We start from the raw sequence: 16,621 nt of genomic DNA, 5'->3' as shown, positions 1-16,621 counted from the left end.
GGCTAATATGGAATGTGCCCAAACTACTACAAACACCAGCTCAAAGTCCAGACTTAAATCCCATTGAGCATGTATGGAAAATGTTGAAGAGGCGAGTCCATAAAGCAGGCGTCAAGTCCAAACAAGAGTTGAAAACTGTTGTGCAAGCCGAGTGGAATAAAATAAGGTCTGAAACATGTCGGAAACTGGTTAATTCTATGAAGAACAGGTGTCAAGCAGTAATTAAAGCCAAAGGATACGCATCAAAGTATTAGAACTGTGAATCAATTTGCTATGAATATACTTTTTTCTTTTATATTATTAAGTGTACGAATAGAAAAGTTGTACAAAATATGGCATGTTTCTCTTTCAGTTTCATTTAATTTATTATTCTCATTGGTTATACAGAATTTGGGTAAGATTTTATGTTCCTAATGATATTAGTTATTGAATTGTAAAGAAACAATTTCAAAAGAGTGTATTTCCTTTCAGATATTAAAGCATTTTCTTTGAAAATTCGTGTGTACGAATAAGAATGTTACATACTGTATGTATTTGTAATATTGCAGTAGATTATACTATTGTTAAATTTGTTCTATTAGACTGTTTTAATTATGCATGTATTACTACATGTAAAATTTATTCTAATACAAAATAGTATTAGTCTTATTAATAAATAAAATAAGGCAATATAATTAATATAATAATAATAAACTGAATAATAAAACTTTGCCTTCTGGAAGAAACATTGTGCTAAAAGAGTTTATCATTACTGTTTAGCACACACAAGACGAGGAAACATACGAGCAGTATTATTCTGATTCGGCATCAGTAGCTTGATAGGTGTTCCAAGTCAACATCGAAGTTCCCAGGCATAAGTTCTGGCCTGGCCATGTGTGATTTTTATGAGTGTCTCTTCATCAATTTTACCTAATCCTCATCGCCGCGATTAGCGAAAGATGGAAGAAAAGCGACTACAATGCAAATACAACTTCGTTTGTATTACTTGGTCTAAATTTCAAACTCTTTCTAAATTTATATTTAGTAAAAATCACAAGATTGCCTAATAAATAGACTCAGGATTTATATGCATTAAAAACTACCAAATATGCATGCAAATTTGCCAAAATCCCTTAAAAATATGCACTAAAATATGCAAAGTAATTGTTTTTTGTAGACTTGTAAGCACGAATACAATTTCTTATCCTATGAAGTGCGAATATTTCGTAAAACTATAACTCAAATGAGACACAAAATGTCAAGGTATTCTTCATTTACTGAAAATGTTGGGTCAAAGCTGTGTACGTACAATAATTCGTGTAACAGTAAACAATTAAAGCTTTATCTATATTTATTCAACTGTAAATGTCCTTAGTTTGTCTGTTAATGCTAGTCTGTAGGCAGAGAAAGATCTCTCAACATCACACGACGTAACACTTGGCGAAAACTACATGTTCGGAACAACGCAATAACTGTTTTTCTGTCAGCGTACCGGCACAATGTCTTTCACAAAACCAGGGCCTCCTCGATGGCGCAGTGGTAGCGTCGTCGCCTTGTAATTAGATACCCGGTGGATGCACATAGTGGTTCGGATCCCACTTTAAACTGTAGGTCCAGTCCCGATTAGCCTTTCTGTGCATAAAGTGGACTTAAAACAACAAATCAATCAATAAATCCTTCATAAAACCAAACACACTTTCTTCAAGTGATCCAAATCAGAATTCTTTTTCAATACCATCTGAAACTTGTTGCATATTCTATGACCTCCATGAATTTCTTCAAATGTTGCTGCAGCATCTTCGATTATTATGGGATAAGTTACCTTGGAAAGTGGTGCAAACAAGCTTGCAATCTGGAAAATTCTGGAAAATATGCACATTATATGAAAAATAAACAAAATATGTATATATTGCCAAAATATGCAACATAAATATGCCTCCATTTTCTTACATATTTTGTCATATCATTAATTTTCTAAATTTAATATGTTCTTCCAATAAAAACATGCACTTGCATATGCGATCTGTATAAAAGGTAGGCAATCCAGCTGTACATTGGTCAGCTGTTGGAATCAACATTGTGTCCAGGAATTTTGCAAGTGTAGATTTGGGAGAAACAGAAAGAGTCAACCACATGCATATTTCCATTTGTGTGCATCCATCGTGGACATATCTTTTCTGTTACATCTGTATTTTAAGATAACTTTCAGTCCAGTTACTTTGTGTTACGCAGCCTGTAAAGTCCCTGTTTTTTTTTAAAAAAAAAGCACATATGTCTTTCAATGCTCTCATATTTTATTTGTTAAAAATGTCTATCTTTTTTCTTTGCAGTTCAATTTCATTTTTCTGCTGAACGTCATCCGCGTCCTTGTTGTGAAAATGAGGCAGAGTCACACCAGTGAGATGGAACAAATTAGGTGAGATAGTCCTTTGAGAAAAGTGCCTCCTGACATAGGAGGATACAGAATGTTTTTCTGGGGTACCACACAGGGGCGACTGTACGGGGTGCCGCCATCGGTGGCGTCAAACCGGGCGTTCTACTTGAGTAGCGCAAAAACCTTTTTTCTGAACATACAAGTGAGACTATTTGTTTAAAAAGGAGTTGGTTTTGTGAAGACAAAAATTAATTGAAATTACTGCTGCATAACATAATAAGCAGATTGCAAAATCATGTAGCAATTTAAGCTAAGATATCACTGTTATTTTGACATCATCATATAGGTATTTTTTTTAAAATTATTTTACTTCGCTTTTTGTGCCACTTTTGGCTATTTTGCGAAGATGGGGATGAGTGATGATATGATGAAATTGATGAATGGACACTCACAAATATCCATGCCCAGGCCAGGATTCGAACCCTGGACCCCTGGCGCCGTAGCGCGATGTGCTAACCACTCCGCCACAGGGGCCGGCCATAGGTATTAAATAAATACAAAGTTAGGGGGTGAGAGGGTAAAGATTAGGGATCGCGCAAAAAATTCACCTCGCCCGGATGAAAATTGTATCTTCATCCGCCCCTGGTACCACGGTATGTGACGTAAGTGCATGTATGGCGGCACGAGAGTGTGTGAGTTCCGTACACGTCTATGGAGGATATGTATACAGGATATGGCCTGATATCACCCATAAAATTTCACACTGTGTAGAGAGCATGAAGAAGAGAAAAATACCCGGTGGATGCACATAATGGTTCGGATCCCCCTTTAAACTGTAAGTTATGTCCAGTCCCGATTAGCCTTTCTGTGCGTAAAGTGAACTTAAAAGCAAGCTCAAACATGTATACCTATATCTTAGAATTACGGTGATTGGCACGCGAGAAACTCGTGTTCGATTCCTGGCATGGGTAATTTTATGGTTGAAATGTTTCGAGCAATGTCCCTCCGTGTACGGCTTTATGGTTCATCCAGCCTGTACCACATGAGAAAATGTGTAAAGTTGCCGCAAATGGCAAAGGGCCTCACCAATAGCGTGTTGGTAACGTAGTTGTCTTGTAATCAAGAGATCCCGGTTTGGGATCCGATTGGGGTCCAAGTGATTCGGATACCACTTTAAACTGTAAGTCCAGTCCCGATTAGTCTTCCTGTGCATAAAGTGGACTTAAAACTCAAACAAATGTGGCAGAGGTAGTGAATGTGTTTGCCACATTCGGCCATCTCTCCACATCCCTCATAAGTATTCACAGTATATTGCAATGTGCAGGGACAGCCTCACAGGAAGCAGGAACTTAAGATTTGGAATTCATTCCCTTCTAAACACCAGGGAAATTCTATAAGTGGCAATATTTCCTGATCTATGTTCAGCAGATTCCATCTATGCTTGCTGGTCTTCTGGGAAATCAAGGTCAATATCCCTTGTTAACTCGTAATATTGACCAACAGTTCCAAACCCATCTCAATGACATTTCCAGCTTTAAAAGTGAATTCCTTAATCGAAACCTTAACCAGAGGCAGCAGTGTTTGAATTTTTTTTTTCAATATTTTTTTCTAAAGCGTGAAAATTTCTTTAAGTTTATTTGCATCTCCTTATGGTGATATTTTCTATAATAGGTTTATACATATATATGTCTGCAGCCCTTGGCTCAATCGACAATAACTTTGAACCTGTTGTTGTCATTGTAACTTGCTGTTGATTTTAGTGAATGTTAAAAATATTTAATTATAAAAATTTACGAACCCCGTATTTTCATTTAACATTATATAAATTGTATGTGTAACACAATAACAACAGAAATATTCCATAAATAGAACACTTTAATTAAGTTTACCTTGTCTATTTTTCTACCATGTTCTACCACCGACTTGCAAGAGTGATAGATCTGCAGAAAATTCTATTCCTACCTCCATCGTTACCTTAATAAGTAATACGATTAGTTATTTACATGACTTGGCATATTCTTTAGGATACAAATATATGTATGATATATATTCCTATAACAAGAAATTCATATTGTAACAAAAACAACTTACACGGATTTTGTTTCTTCTATCCAAGTTGTTGAATTTTAATTACTTATATGTATATTCTCAAATTTCATTCTTTTGACTTATTTGTCTTTTGTTTTGCCAAGTAGTTCATCTCATGAACTAAGCTATATGAGAAACTAATTTATTTATTATAAACTTTAATTGCTAGTCTCTCTGGTGAAGTGGTTAGTGTAGCACACTATGAAGCCAGGTTGAAACCACTGGTAATGCATAGACATGTCGTTGTGTTTGTCCCATCATTCCCTTCATCATTCATCCTCAAGGGCGCCATTAACCAAAGAGAAAAACTCAATATGCTGACCAAGGCAGAAATTTATTTGATTAAAAACATAAACTAAACGTAACGTTTCAACCTTCTAGCAAAGTCTTCTTCAGACTCTGCACCAAGTACAAATGTAACAAGATACAAAACAGGACGATATATATACAGAAAAATTATATATCTCGTCCTGTTTTGTACCTTGTTACATTTGTACTTGGTGCAGAGTCTGAAGAAGACTTTGCTAGAAGGTTGAAACGTTACGTTTAGTTTATGTTTTTAATAAAATAAATTTCTGCCTTGGTCAGCATATTGAGTTTTTCATATCATGGAAACAAGGATTAATGGTGTTATAACCCAAGAGGTAGGCAAGTAATGTAGCAGAACCGAAATAGAAACAAAATGATATACATAATGTTCTTTGAGCATATTCTTTTATGATTAAATGCCTTCGTCGATGATGTAGTGGTAACGTTCGATACTCGGTGGAGGAACATAATGGTTCAAACCCAACTTTAAACAGTAGGTCTACTCCGAATTATCATATATGTGTGTAAGTGGTTAAAACAAACTTTAAACTTTTTTATGTTTTAGGGTATAATTACAAAAACCGTAGGTCATAAGTTCATATTTCATTTTGCATATTTTGGCCACTTGTAGTTCATTAACCTTAGAACACTACCGTGTTCCAATATTACTGTAACTACCGCTACGTAAATTTTACGTACATAAAGGAATCGATTTTTAAAACAACCTCTACATCATGAAAACAAAATGACGATTCTTTGTGAACATTATTTTGTTAGTGTTATTCTTCATACAATATTTTAAGAGAAGGTCTTGATTGACAAACCCGTGCGTACATTAAGAAAGAAAGCGAAAAGTTCAAACAATGAAAAGCAAACAATAATGATATTCATAACGCTGTAAATAAGGAACGAATGTAATTTTAGTCTTACAAGAAAATAGTGCATGGTTCTAAACTTTTGTTTTCAAAATCTAACTATCCAAATAGAGTTTACAAATGTCAAAATTACGTGCACGATTTTTGACGTACAGAGTCCAACATAACGAACAAACTAAAGACGTTCAATGCTTGCACCCTCCTTACTACAGTGCTGCCTCCCGTCTGACAAACAGTGTTGCCACAATATGAGGGCATAATTTCCCTTTCCAAGGGGCACAATTTCCCTTTTTGGATCAATTTTTCCCTTCACAAAGCAAATTATATACTACTACTCGTAATAATAATAATTAGTAGTAGTAGTAGCAGCAGCATTATTAGTGGTGGTGGTGGAAGCAGTAGTAGTATGTAGTTAAGTATTCCGTTGAATTCGTTATTCGTTTGAATAAAAAATACTTTAAAAAATCACATTTAAGTTTCATCACTTCCTGATCAGATGTCCCAGATTTGAATCCTGGTCAGGAATCCATTTAATCGTTAATACTCATAGTTGCTATTTATCCAAAAATGCATAAAAGCAACAACGTACAATAAACTTAAAGGAACAGAAACAAGTAGGAATAGCAAAATAAATAAATAACATAAAAATGTGGCTATGAAATTCGAAAACTGTAATAATGTAGTCAGATAATCTTAAAATTTCCCTGCAATTGTGGTATTTTTGATCAAAATTCCCTTTACCCTTTTGGCTAGAATTTCGGTCTGAATTTCCCTGAAAAAGGGAAATTTCCCTTCATGTGGCAACACTGCTGACTGAATACCCGAGGCACTGCTAGGCGGAGGGGTGAGTGGATTCGAGTGGAAGGTAAGAGAGGGATTTGAGCGCAAAGCATACGTACATTTTTCGTACGGTAGTGTTCTAAGGTTAAATCGTAGACCTAGTTTTTATTCTTATAATTAAGACATACACCGACCTCCGTGACGCAGTGGTTATCCCAGCGCGCCACCAGTCTGGAGCCCAGGCTTCGAATCCCGACCTGGGCATGGGTGTTCCTTGTGAGTGTCCCTTCATCAATTTCATCACATCATCACTCATCATCATCTTCGCGATTAGCCAAAAAGTAGCATAAAATCTAAGTAAAATATTAAACAGTTAATGCCCACAGCATTTCTTTTTAAACCCCCATAGCAACTAGCATCGTTGAAGATAAAATTGTGTCTCTCCCGCTAGGAAAGCAGTGCGAGCAGCCTTGGTTCTCCTTCCACTCCTGGGAATAACCAATCTGATGAACATGACGCAAGCACCGCTCGAGAAATCCGTGTGGGAGTTCGCAGCGTGGTCTTACACGACGCATTTTCTTACATCCTTTCAAGGTTTCTTCATCGCATTCCTCTACTGCTTCATGAACGGCGAGGTAAGTTCCGTCTCGACTAGCTTTCAAAAGTTTTAACTATGTATGGTTATCGACTGCACAATTCTACGAGCAATACGAATTTGTAAACTTCATTTTTATGCCTTGTTCGGGGCCTCGAAACACAGTCGTGGAACTCAAGCCTCTCTCTTCGATACACAATGGGACAAAAATGAGACGCTAAGCAGTAGCGTATGCAGGATTTCATCAAGGGGGGGGGTTATTTCGAAAACTTTCTACAAATTCACATTACCATTGTTTTATTATACTTTAATTAATAACAATAATAATTCATTAATAATACTTATAATTAATTAATTAGTTCAATTACACTAATAATACTATTAATGCAGCTACTCTTACTATAGATCGACCACAAGGAAAAAAACCTTGGGACGAAAAGTCCCCGCGCAGCTTTCCCTTCTTCCCTCCACCTCGGACCATAAGGAACCATGGTCCACTCTCTCCCTCCCCTACTCGCGGGGGCACGGTGCACAGCAGTCGCGGGTCTGCGCAGGTTGTTTTGCTCGTGGTTCCACTATACTTATATCACTAATATTATTAAGTAGTAGAGACCTACATAAATACGTATATTTATGAAAGCGATAGAACATTTTTTTTTTGTTTCTTTGTTACGAAACAATTGCCTACCAACGGTTATTTGTAGACTATATGATAGGTGAGACATTTTAAGTGTGCAGAAAATCCATAAAAACAAGCAAATATATTAAATTTATTGAAATAATCAAAATATGAAACTCATTCAAGGAGCCGCGGTGGTCTAATCTGACACCTCGTGGGAGATCGGGGTTCTATACCAGGAATTGGTTGGAATTTATCCAGCCTTGTCTCCGCACCCAGCTTCATATCAATGGGTACCTGAGAGCAACCCTAGGGGATAAAGGCTGCCGGAGCATGGTGCTGATCACATCACCTGCAAAATGGCCGAGATCGAGAATGTGTCGGGCACACCACACCACTACGTGTGCCTTCATGGCACGATGCTATATTAGCAGGGAAATTTACATTACCTTTACCTATGGAACTCACCCAGGATGATGATGAAGCGCGAGAATGAATGTTGCTAAATTCCACTGAGTGTATGTTTTCGTTCAGAAGTAAGTTTATAGACGTTTCAACACATTTATCACTTGTAGGTGATTCAAAAAGCACTTCTTCAACATTATTTAATGATGTGGATGTAGACTCAGCATCACTTGAGAGTTCACAACGGGATGTGAAATCAGTACCGGGAAGAAAGTTTGCAATAAAGTCGGCACAGTGCGACGAAGCAAGGAATTTTCACAATTCTCGCGAGAGTCACTGTGCGATTTTTTGCAAAAAAAAAAAAAAAATTGCAAAATTGAACTTTGCGGCCGCATAGATTGTGTTTGGAATGTTGTTTATCTGCATGCTGCATGGGAATAATAATTCACATTATTATTAGTATTAGTATTATTATTATTGTCGCAGATCTTTGACTGTGATAAATTTGCCATTTTTATTTTTTTCTACAGCATTTTCCATAATATTTCAAAAGCTCAGGGGGGGGGGGTTAGACCCGGTAACCCACCCTTGCTTACGCTACTGACGCTAAGAACACCAAACTTGATCTGTCTAACATGATAATTAAGCTTTAAAAAGCGGGAAATGCTTTTACATACGTAAAACGAACACAAGAGTGAGACCCCAAGAAAAAGAATAAAATTAAGTTTGCTTACAGAAATGTCCAGCCAAGGTCCTAAAAAGGATTTAACTATTAATCAAAGTACACAAATTAAACATGAATGTTTTAATTATTAATTTAATTACGAAACATAAAAAAACTAATTATATAAACAGTTAAAATAAGTTTTTTTATATATATATCTGGAGTTGACACATTTAAATTAAAGCCAGTGTCGTAATAGGGGTAACTATTAGACTTCCCCTTCAAAAATGCGGCGCACGAATCAAAGAAAGCAAAATTAGTGTATTTGAGTGCTTTCTTTCGCTTATTGAATTTACTTATTGTCTAATTGTGGGACTAAACCAACTGAATGGAGTTGAATCCCTTGAACCTTCCCCAAGAATGGAAGATATCTTGAAATTAGAAAATCATGCCAAGGAAGAGGGACGAGGGAGTGACAGAATGAGGGGGTCTGTAAATTGTCCCTTAACTCATGTAACACCAATTATAGACCCTACCTTGAAGCTGGTAATAGCTAACTGTCTATGGTATGATCTTCCTGAGAAACCCATCATAATTTATAATTAATTTTCCGATCTTAATTTGGTGTTACATAAATCGATGTAAGAAATCCGATTACAACGCAGCCTTGTGCACACTCCAATTAAGTCAAAACTTCCTGCTTCGTTGCTTCGACTTCTACCAATTTAACATTCGAATGAGAAGTCGTTGTATGTATTGCTGTGTACCTGGACCAAACACCCGAGAAATGAAGCCTTGTCGAATGCCAGAAGGACTTAATTATGTAAGAATTATTACGCAACTTCCGTCAAATTCATGTCTATTTCCCCACAGACATTTACGCTATAAAAAATGTAATATTTCTAAGTCTTCATTTCCTTTGTCCGAGCAAGAAACCACACCAGTGAGTTGAGCTAAACTTTTTACATTTGATGCAGAATCTGAAAATAAAGATCACGAATTCTTGAAGACAGAAAGTTCTGTGCTTCTGCTGCCACCATTGTTAGGTTTCGAAACTTCAGTAACTAATATGTGACTTGCCTTTTTTCATTCATTCATGTTACTTTGAAAACTTTCTGATTAAAATCAGTAGAAAATTCTGCTTATGTTCATTGTTAAGATTGTATGCAATTGCTGCGCCGTTGAAAAAGTACCAGAAAGCCTTGCATACAGTCATTGTATTCCCTAAGTTTGCTCTGAAATTTTACTTTTGACAGTAACTTTTGTTGCACCTGGAAACACTATGAAATGGAACATACACTCACCTCACTTAGTAGTGTCTCAATTCACTTCACTATGCAACTTTTTTTCTTTCCAAGATGAAGTTCGACAGAAATTGAACAAAAATGTTGTATAAGAAGCTAAATCCTTAACTACTCAGCAGTGACGGCGCCAGGGAAAAGTGACTGGTGGGGCTGAAGGGGTACGACAAAATATTGTTGGGGCAGTCACATTAAAACGCCCGTAAACACTACAAATATATATAAATACATAATAATAATACTTATAATAATAATTATTATTATTATATTCATGTACGGTGTTTTGTGTTTGTCCTCTATTTAGAGTGGACGTTTACTGTCTAAATTTAATTCTTGATTACGAGCTTATCTCTCCATGCGATTCACTTTAATAAAGGCATTAATTCTTTTTTTTATTCGTGGGAACTGCCACAAGTTGCGTTGTTTCTAGTGGCCTATTACAGTATTGGAAGACATTTATAATTTATCGTCTTTCTTGAGATGAAACTACTGATATCAATATTCAAGTTGTAAGATAATAATATAAATGACGAAAAAAATGTTTCGAAGAATTTAATTTTCTTACAAAATAAACATGACGTTGGAAGAAATTAATCTTCTTAAGTATTAGAATTCCGTAGGAGAATTCTGCTACATGTGCTTTGGAGAACACATTGCCCACCTTCGGTACGTCCAGGTCTTGACATTTCTTATCAATAGCAAGGATAGACAAATGAGGCAGCTGGCATCGAGCATCCTGTTTCGAGAAAGGCTTTTCTAAGATTTCAAAGACGAAAAGGTTCTTCCACACGCTGCATTGGAAACTGGGATTGTTACAGAGAATACAACTAGAGTGTGAACCTTGTGAAATGCCAATTTATACTTTCCTATGTTTTCGAAGAAATCCATTAAGTGGAGTACCTTCGATCCATCTTCGTAACGCTGAAGACTTTTGGGCAAAATCTGCGTTTCACCTTTCAGGGAAATGTTATCACAGGAATAAAAATCTGAAAAAGGTTAGTCATCTCATAATTTAATGGCATAAAAGCTGTTAGGTTCAAAATAAAGGAATGAATAAATGAATATCTCATAATTCAAGAAATATTCTGACCCTGGTGCACTTTTCACTCTACCACTCCAAAATATGTTTGTGCTACACGATCACAGACATCCATGGATATCTTGGAAATAAGTTCTTTAACTTTGATATCTGCAAGGAGCAAACCTGCGTCTAATGTTTGAAGAGTGGCAAATCCTAAAAAGCGTTATTTTACCTGCCTGCCCGCGATACAAATATCTGCCCTGGTCCTTTCTCGCAATGTCTTTTGTTTTATCTGACATCAGTGCGAATACTTTCGCCTCTTCCACTTCCTGGCTATTTTGCTGAGAATAAGTATGAACATTACGCAGATCAATTTGTTTTGAATCGAATTTTGAGTGTAATTGGAATTTTAAGGTTCAAGTTCAATACATTTCCGAACAATGACACCTCATTTTGAAATTAACTTCCAAGAGTATCGAAGAAATTACCTTTGTTAAGGTTTGCCTCAGACTCATCATCTCAAAAATCAAGTCCCTGAATAGTAAGAAACCGCGATGCATCCACAACTGACATGAAATGTCGGTTTCCTTGGATAACCTTAGATTCCTTGTTCGATACGCGGTAGAGGCACTTTAAACTGAAGGTGCAGTCCCGATTAACCTTAATGTGCATAAAGTGGACTCAACCAAGCAACCAAATCTTGAATCAACTTTGAATGTCTTTTAATAATTAGCGTTGTCACTAACGACCCAGGATTAGAATAATTTGCCCGTACTACAGATGATGTTTTGTGGTCCTTAGAATGTTCGTGATGTTTTAAAACCATTTACATTCAACGCTTTTTTCCAGTTCTTAAAACTGGTTAAAACTTAGGTTAACGCGACGATTACAGGACATAAATGAATGAGAAATCACCTATGCCCAGATCGGTGCTCGAATCTTGAACTAAAGTCACACACACACACATATATATATTAAAACAAATTAATATTTGTTAGTCAAGTTGGTATTATAAGAACGAAAAGTGATATCATGGAGAATACACCACTTAGAAACGGTGAAAATCGTCATACTCTTACAAATGAACTCTCTCATTATTCGATATTCAATTAACTTCAGTTGGGGGGGGGGGTGAAGTGTCTGACTGGGGGGTCGCCCGCCACCCTGACCCCCTCTTGCGTCGTCACTGCTACTCAGACCGGACGAGTGTACGGAAGTCAAACCAATGTAGCCAGTTCCCAGTGGCAAACGTTCAAGTGGTGTTGAATTTCCAAAACGGAAGAAAACAGAAAAAAAGATTGTTATACACTTGTTTATATATAAGAGCATATACAAATTCGGATGGAAAGTTTTTAAAGCCTTTTTTTCTTCCGCTGCCAACTGCCGTACATAACAATAACGATCGCGAAAACCATGTTTTCTTTTAATGTTTATGTTTAATTCTCTTTTTTACGTACTTTATGTTTTATATAATTTTAAGGGTTTTTCGCGTAATTGCACAACCATGTTTGTATGCACCTAATATAAATGTAGGCGTGAATTAATATTTTAGAAAGGAAAGCTTTTCTATTTAAAACGAGTAAGGAGGCACAACTAAAAGTTGCGGGGAGAGGAGGGCACAGAGCGTGTTAGTTGCGCTACTGCAGGTTCCACCGTAAAATCTTTTCAAAAGTTCATTTTCAAGACAAAGTTACGATTTTTAATGGGAGTTGTATGAACAGGTTTTCAGGGTACATGTCTGTTGGTGTTACCAAGCTAGATTATAATTCATTAAATTAAAACCTTCTCACTTCGCCCATAAAATCGCTAAATCCAGGCCCATCGGGTGCTACGCATAGCCTCTGAATGTCGTAAACCGCAGATTTACATGGCGCTAATCAGAAAACTGACAATTCAAACCATGCAACAATTACCGATGATTTAATCTCCCCATAAATTGGCATTCTGGGGAAAATCACTCGGACCTGAGCCATTGATTAACTTCTAGAATATATTTTATGGGGAGAACTGGCAACTATCAGTATTAAAAATATTTCAATGTATGAACATGGGCGGACCCAGACTTCTTCCAGGGGTACAAAGAAGCTTCTTTTGCAGGCGGAAAAACAACAATTTTTCCGGGGGGAAACAACATTTTACCATGGAGGGGAATATTGGGAATATTTCATTTTGAATTATTCGAAAGGGAATAACATTTATTTTACTTTCCTCAAAAGATCACAATAAACAAAATGATTTTTTTTTTTTACAATTCGCATTCAAGGGAGAAAGTGACCCCTAAACCCTTGAGGATACGCTCATGTGTACGAGGCTTCTTAATGTAGAAATCCCGGTGTGTATATCTCTCCTAGTGAGCATGTTATAAGCGAACAAAGTTTGACTGCGCGGTATTTTAAACGTTCTCTGATTAGATTAACAATTGTGGGTTCATCTTAGAAGAAACCACATAGAGTGAAATGATATATTCGAAAGCTTCTGCATTCCTTTGACAGTATAACCATAAAAATGTCCGAGTCTTCTTCCAAATTGAAAAAAATATAAACGTCCATGGTTTTAGGAACTTCCATTTATAAAAGGTACCCAGTGCATAGGAAAACTTTTCAGGATAAGAAAGGTTAATTGTTGACGAATATCATTAACTAAGCTATCATTTCAATATAGTTACATTTGACTCATGTAACAATGGTTCTAATTTCAATGATGCTTGTCCTTCAGGTTAGGGTTGCTGTAAAGAAGTCTCTGGCAACATATCGCTCTCTCCGGCAGAACAACATTCCCAGGAGGAACTCCACGTACTCTAGCGTCTACATCACGGAGGTCAGCGATTCCAACCCGGGGACCCTGAACTGCTTCAGAGTGTGCCAGCCGAAGGTCGGTTGCTGTGCCAACAAGATGGCCGCCAAGGTGCCAGCGCCCGAGTAAGTGGAATAAGTCTACATTCTGTCCGGGAATCTGTGGAGCAATGCCGCGCATAATGATAGAAAAGGGGAGAAAGTAAGTGGACGCAGTGCTAACGGCTGGTAGCTACAGCCGCGTTTTCCACTCAATGCATTCTCTTCCCCTCACGCGTTCATTGGCCAAGCCCTCTCGAGTCCTACTTGCGCAGAGGAATTGTTTTCGTTCACTTACTCCGGAGATTCCCGGGATAGAGTATAGTAATGTGAGGTTGCGTGCGCACATTCGGTCGGGTTACTTGATATGATTTCATTGGTAACTCCTATCCACCAACACTCGAAAAAATTAATATTCCATATTAAATGTCAAGTTAAATAAGATGAACTATTAAGAAGTACATCAACATAAAAAATATTATCATTCTCAATGCAGATGTACAGGGCAGGGCGTCTTACTACTCGTCAATGTACCTTCAGGAATAAACATAGGGCTTCCCTACTTTTGGAAATCAGTTTTTCAGTACTAGAATTGTCCACCGGTGGCGCCAGACTTTTGGTGTGGGTTGGCCAGTGGATAACTGACAGCGATTTGGATGGACCACATAATCAAATGAAAATGCCTTTTGATGCTCGTACGTGATCAAAACAAAAAAGGATCCAATCATTATCTATAAGAGCTTTCATTGCATTTTCTTTTATTTATACATTGTATTTATGCCTGTTACATTTTGACTGGGTGCGACTGTAGCCCCATATGACCCACCTTTGGCGCTGCACCTACCCATAGAATATACTGGACATCTTGACGACTGTGTTTGATCTTCACTTAATACGAATTTTCAGTGCACGAATTAAACTTTCTGTCTTAGGGGTGTAACTAGGGGTGTGCGGGATCCCGAAAAGTCGGGACCGGGAAAAAAAATTTCCCGCCTCGATCCCGACTTCGGGAAATGATTTCCCGACTTTTCGGAATCCCGAGCAGTCGGGAAATACTGAATGGTCATTTCAAAAAGTCGTTAATTCTCGATAAATTCTGCATTGTAAGTTTCTGGAACTTTCCGGAAATTGTTAGTTTTTAGTCCAGAAATGCAAAAACAACCACTTAAAATGAAAATGACGTGTAGAACTCGAGATTTCCCGAGCTTCGGGAAATTTCGAATATTTCCCGTCCCGAATGTCGAGATTTAAAAAAAATTCCCGTCCCGACTCAAGAAATTCTGTCCCGCACACCCCTAGGTGTAACATTAAAATGTGAGCATAATTTATTACTAGACAGCAATATTCTTCAGATCGCTATCTTTTTCTTCTTCCACAGAACCAGAGTCTGACATGAAGCCACTTCCAGTGCCATTGAAACTCAAATAGAGCTGGTTGATCTCTCTGGAAGGTGAAAACTGGTCGCTGGACGCTGTCGTAACGCCAAGGACAAGTGGCAGCACAAACAAACCACAACTCGACTCACAACGGCACAAGTGCACAAACATTAACAGTGAAAGTGCTTCCTTAAGTCCTGATCCAGGACCAAACTAAAAACGTCTAAACGTTGTAATTTGCTTGGACACTAAGACGCAAACCATAAGTGAATTGCAAAAATGTTGTAAATAAAAGTGATTTTTTTTTTTGTAAAATAAAAATGGTAAAAACTTGTTCGTTCTGTTCTTTATCTAGATAGTGATCTGTAGGAATGGGACTAGTGTGGTTGTTAATACGAGACAGTGTGGTTGTTAACTTCCGACCTCCTGAATTCAAATCTGTCACCTTATTAACGCCCATCGAAATTTTTTGCGTGACTTATGGCCAGGGACCGGATTAAATATATTCAAGTAACTGTTAATTTTATGACATCTTGAAATCAGGGAGTGTTTTTACGCTCACACTGTATATTGAATATTTTATTATATACATATAATAGTGTTTTTAAGTGTGTGTGTCTCTGTTCCTTCCCGCCACCAATCTGGAGGGATTTTGCACTCTGATTCAGGGGTCCCCCCCTATTAACAGGGTTGGCCTGGGTGGGCCCAGCCCAGTTTTCCCCACGCAGATTTTTTCAGAAAATGTTGTAAATTATTGATTTAAATAATTGTGAGATTCTAGAATTGTCAACAGTTTGAGTAAACTTGTAAAATAAAGGCTTAGCCAAGCTTATAATACTCAAAATAATTACTGCGGTACAAGTCACAGTGTGTTTTCCAGGATATTTTTCTCAAATCATGCTAGAAATAGACTTTTAACAGAAATAACACGAACATATATCCAAGAAACAAAAAAAAATCAAAAGGGTCTGAAATATTTAGAAAAAACATTGAATGAACAAAGCTTATAATTTTGAAATGTAGTAGCACTTTAGGTACCAGTCACTTCCGTATGTGGGCAAGTCACATAGTTTCACCTGTGACGATCAACTTTTACAACAAATTCTTCCATGTATAAAACATTACAAAGGAGAATTGAGTACATTTTATTGAAATGTTGTGAAAGTAGAATAAAGTTAACTGTGGTATAATTAAATCAAACACTTTTCAAATGATTCATTTAATTTCTCAAAATTTAGTATGTGTACAAATGTTCTGTTTTCTTTTTAATGCCTTGCACTGAGACAGTGATCCTTCTCTCCCTCCAGTTCAGTGCATTGATTGAACAAAATGTGTTGCTTGCCCATGTAGGATAAATGTTATTTGTGGTTAGGAGCTCTATACATAAGAAGTCAAGCACTCACA

General features: G+C 37.1%; 1 protein-coding gene across 3 annotated transcripts in view; it reads left to right on the top strand.

Moving 5' to 3' along the window:
- Positions 1-15,550, top strand: part of LOC145977783 (PDF receptor-like) — a 231,132-nt gene extending 215,582 nt beyond the window's left edge. For all 3 annotated transcript variants that reach the window (XM_083110062.1, XM_083110061.1, XM_083110059.1), the window contains exons 10-13: positions 2,310-2,395; positions 6,857-7,040; positions 13,726-13,928; positions 15,220-15,550. In XM_083110062.1, the coding sequence (XP_082966188.1) occupies positions 2,310-2,395; positions 6,857-7,040; positions 13,726-13,928; positions 15,220-15,232 (486 nt within the window). In that variant the 3' untranslated portion in view covers positions 15,233-15,550. The remainder of the gene's footprint in view (positions 1-2,309; positions 2,396-6,856; positions 7,041-13,725; positions 13,929-15,219) is intronic.
- Positions 15,551-16,621: the final 1,071 nt, after the last annotated feature.

This window comes from Lepisma saccharinum, chromosome 23, assembly GCF_977018435.1.
Source record: "Lepisma saccharinum chromosome 23, izLepSacc3.1, whole genome shotgun sequence".
NCBI classification, from domain to species: Eukaryota; Metazoa; Arthropoda; class Insecta; order Zygentoma; family Lepismatidae; genus Lepisma; species Lepisma saccharinum.
Note: the sequence above shows the minus strand (reverse complement) of the source record. Positions and strands in the feature narration are given on the sequence as shown.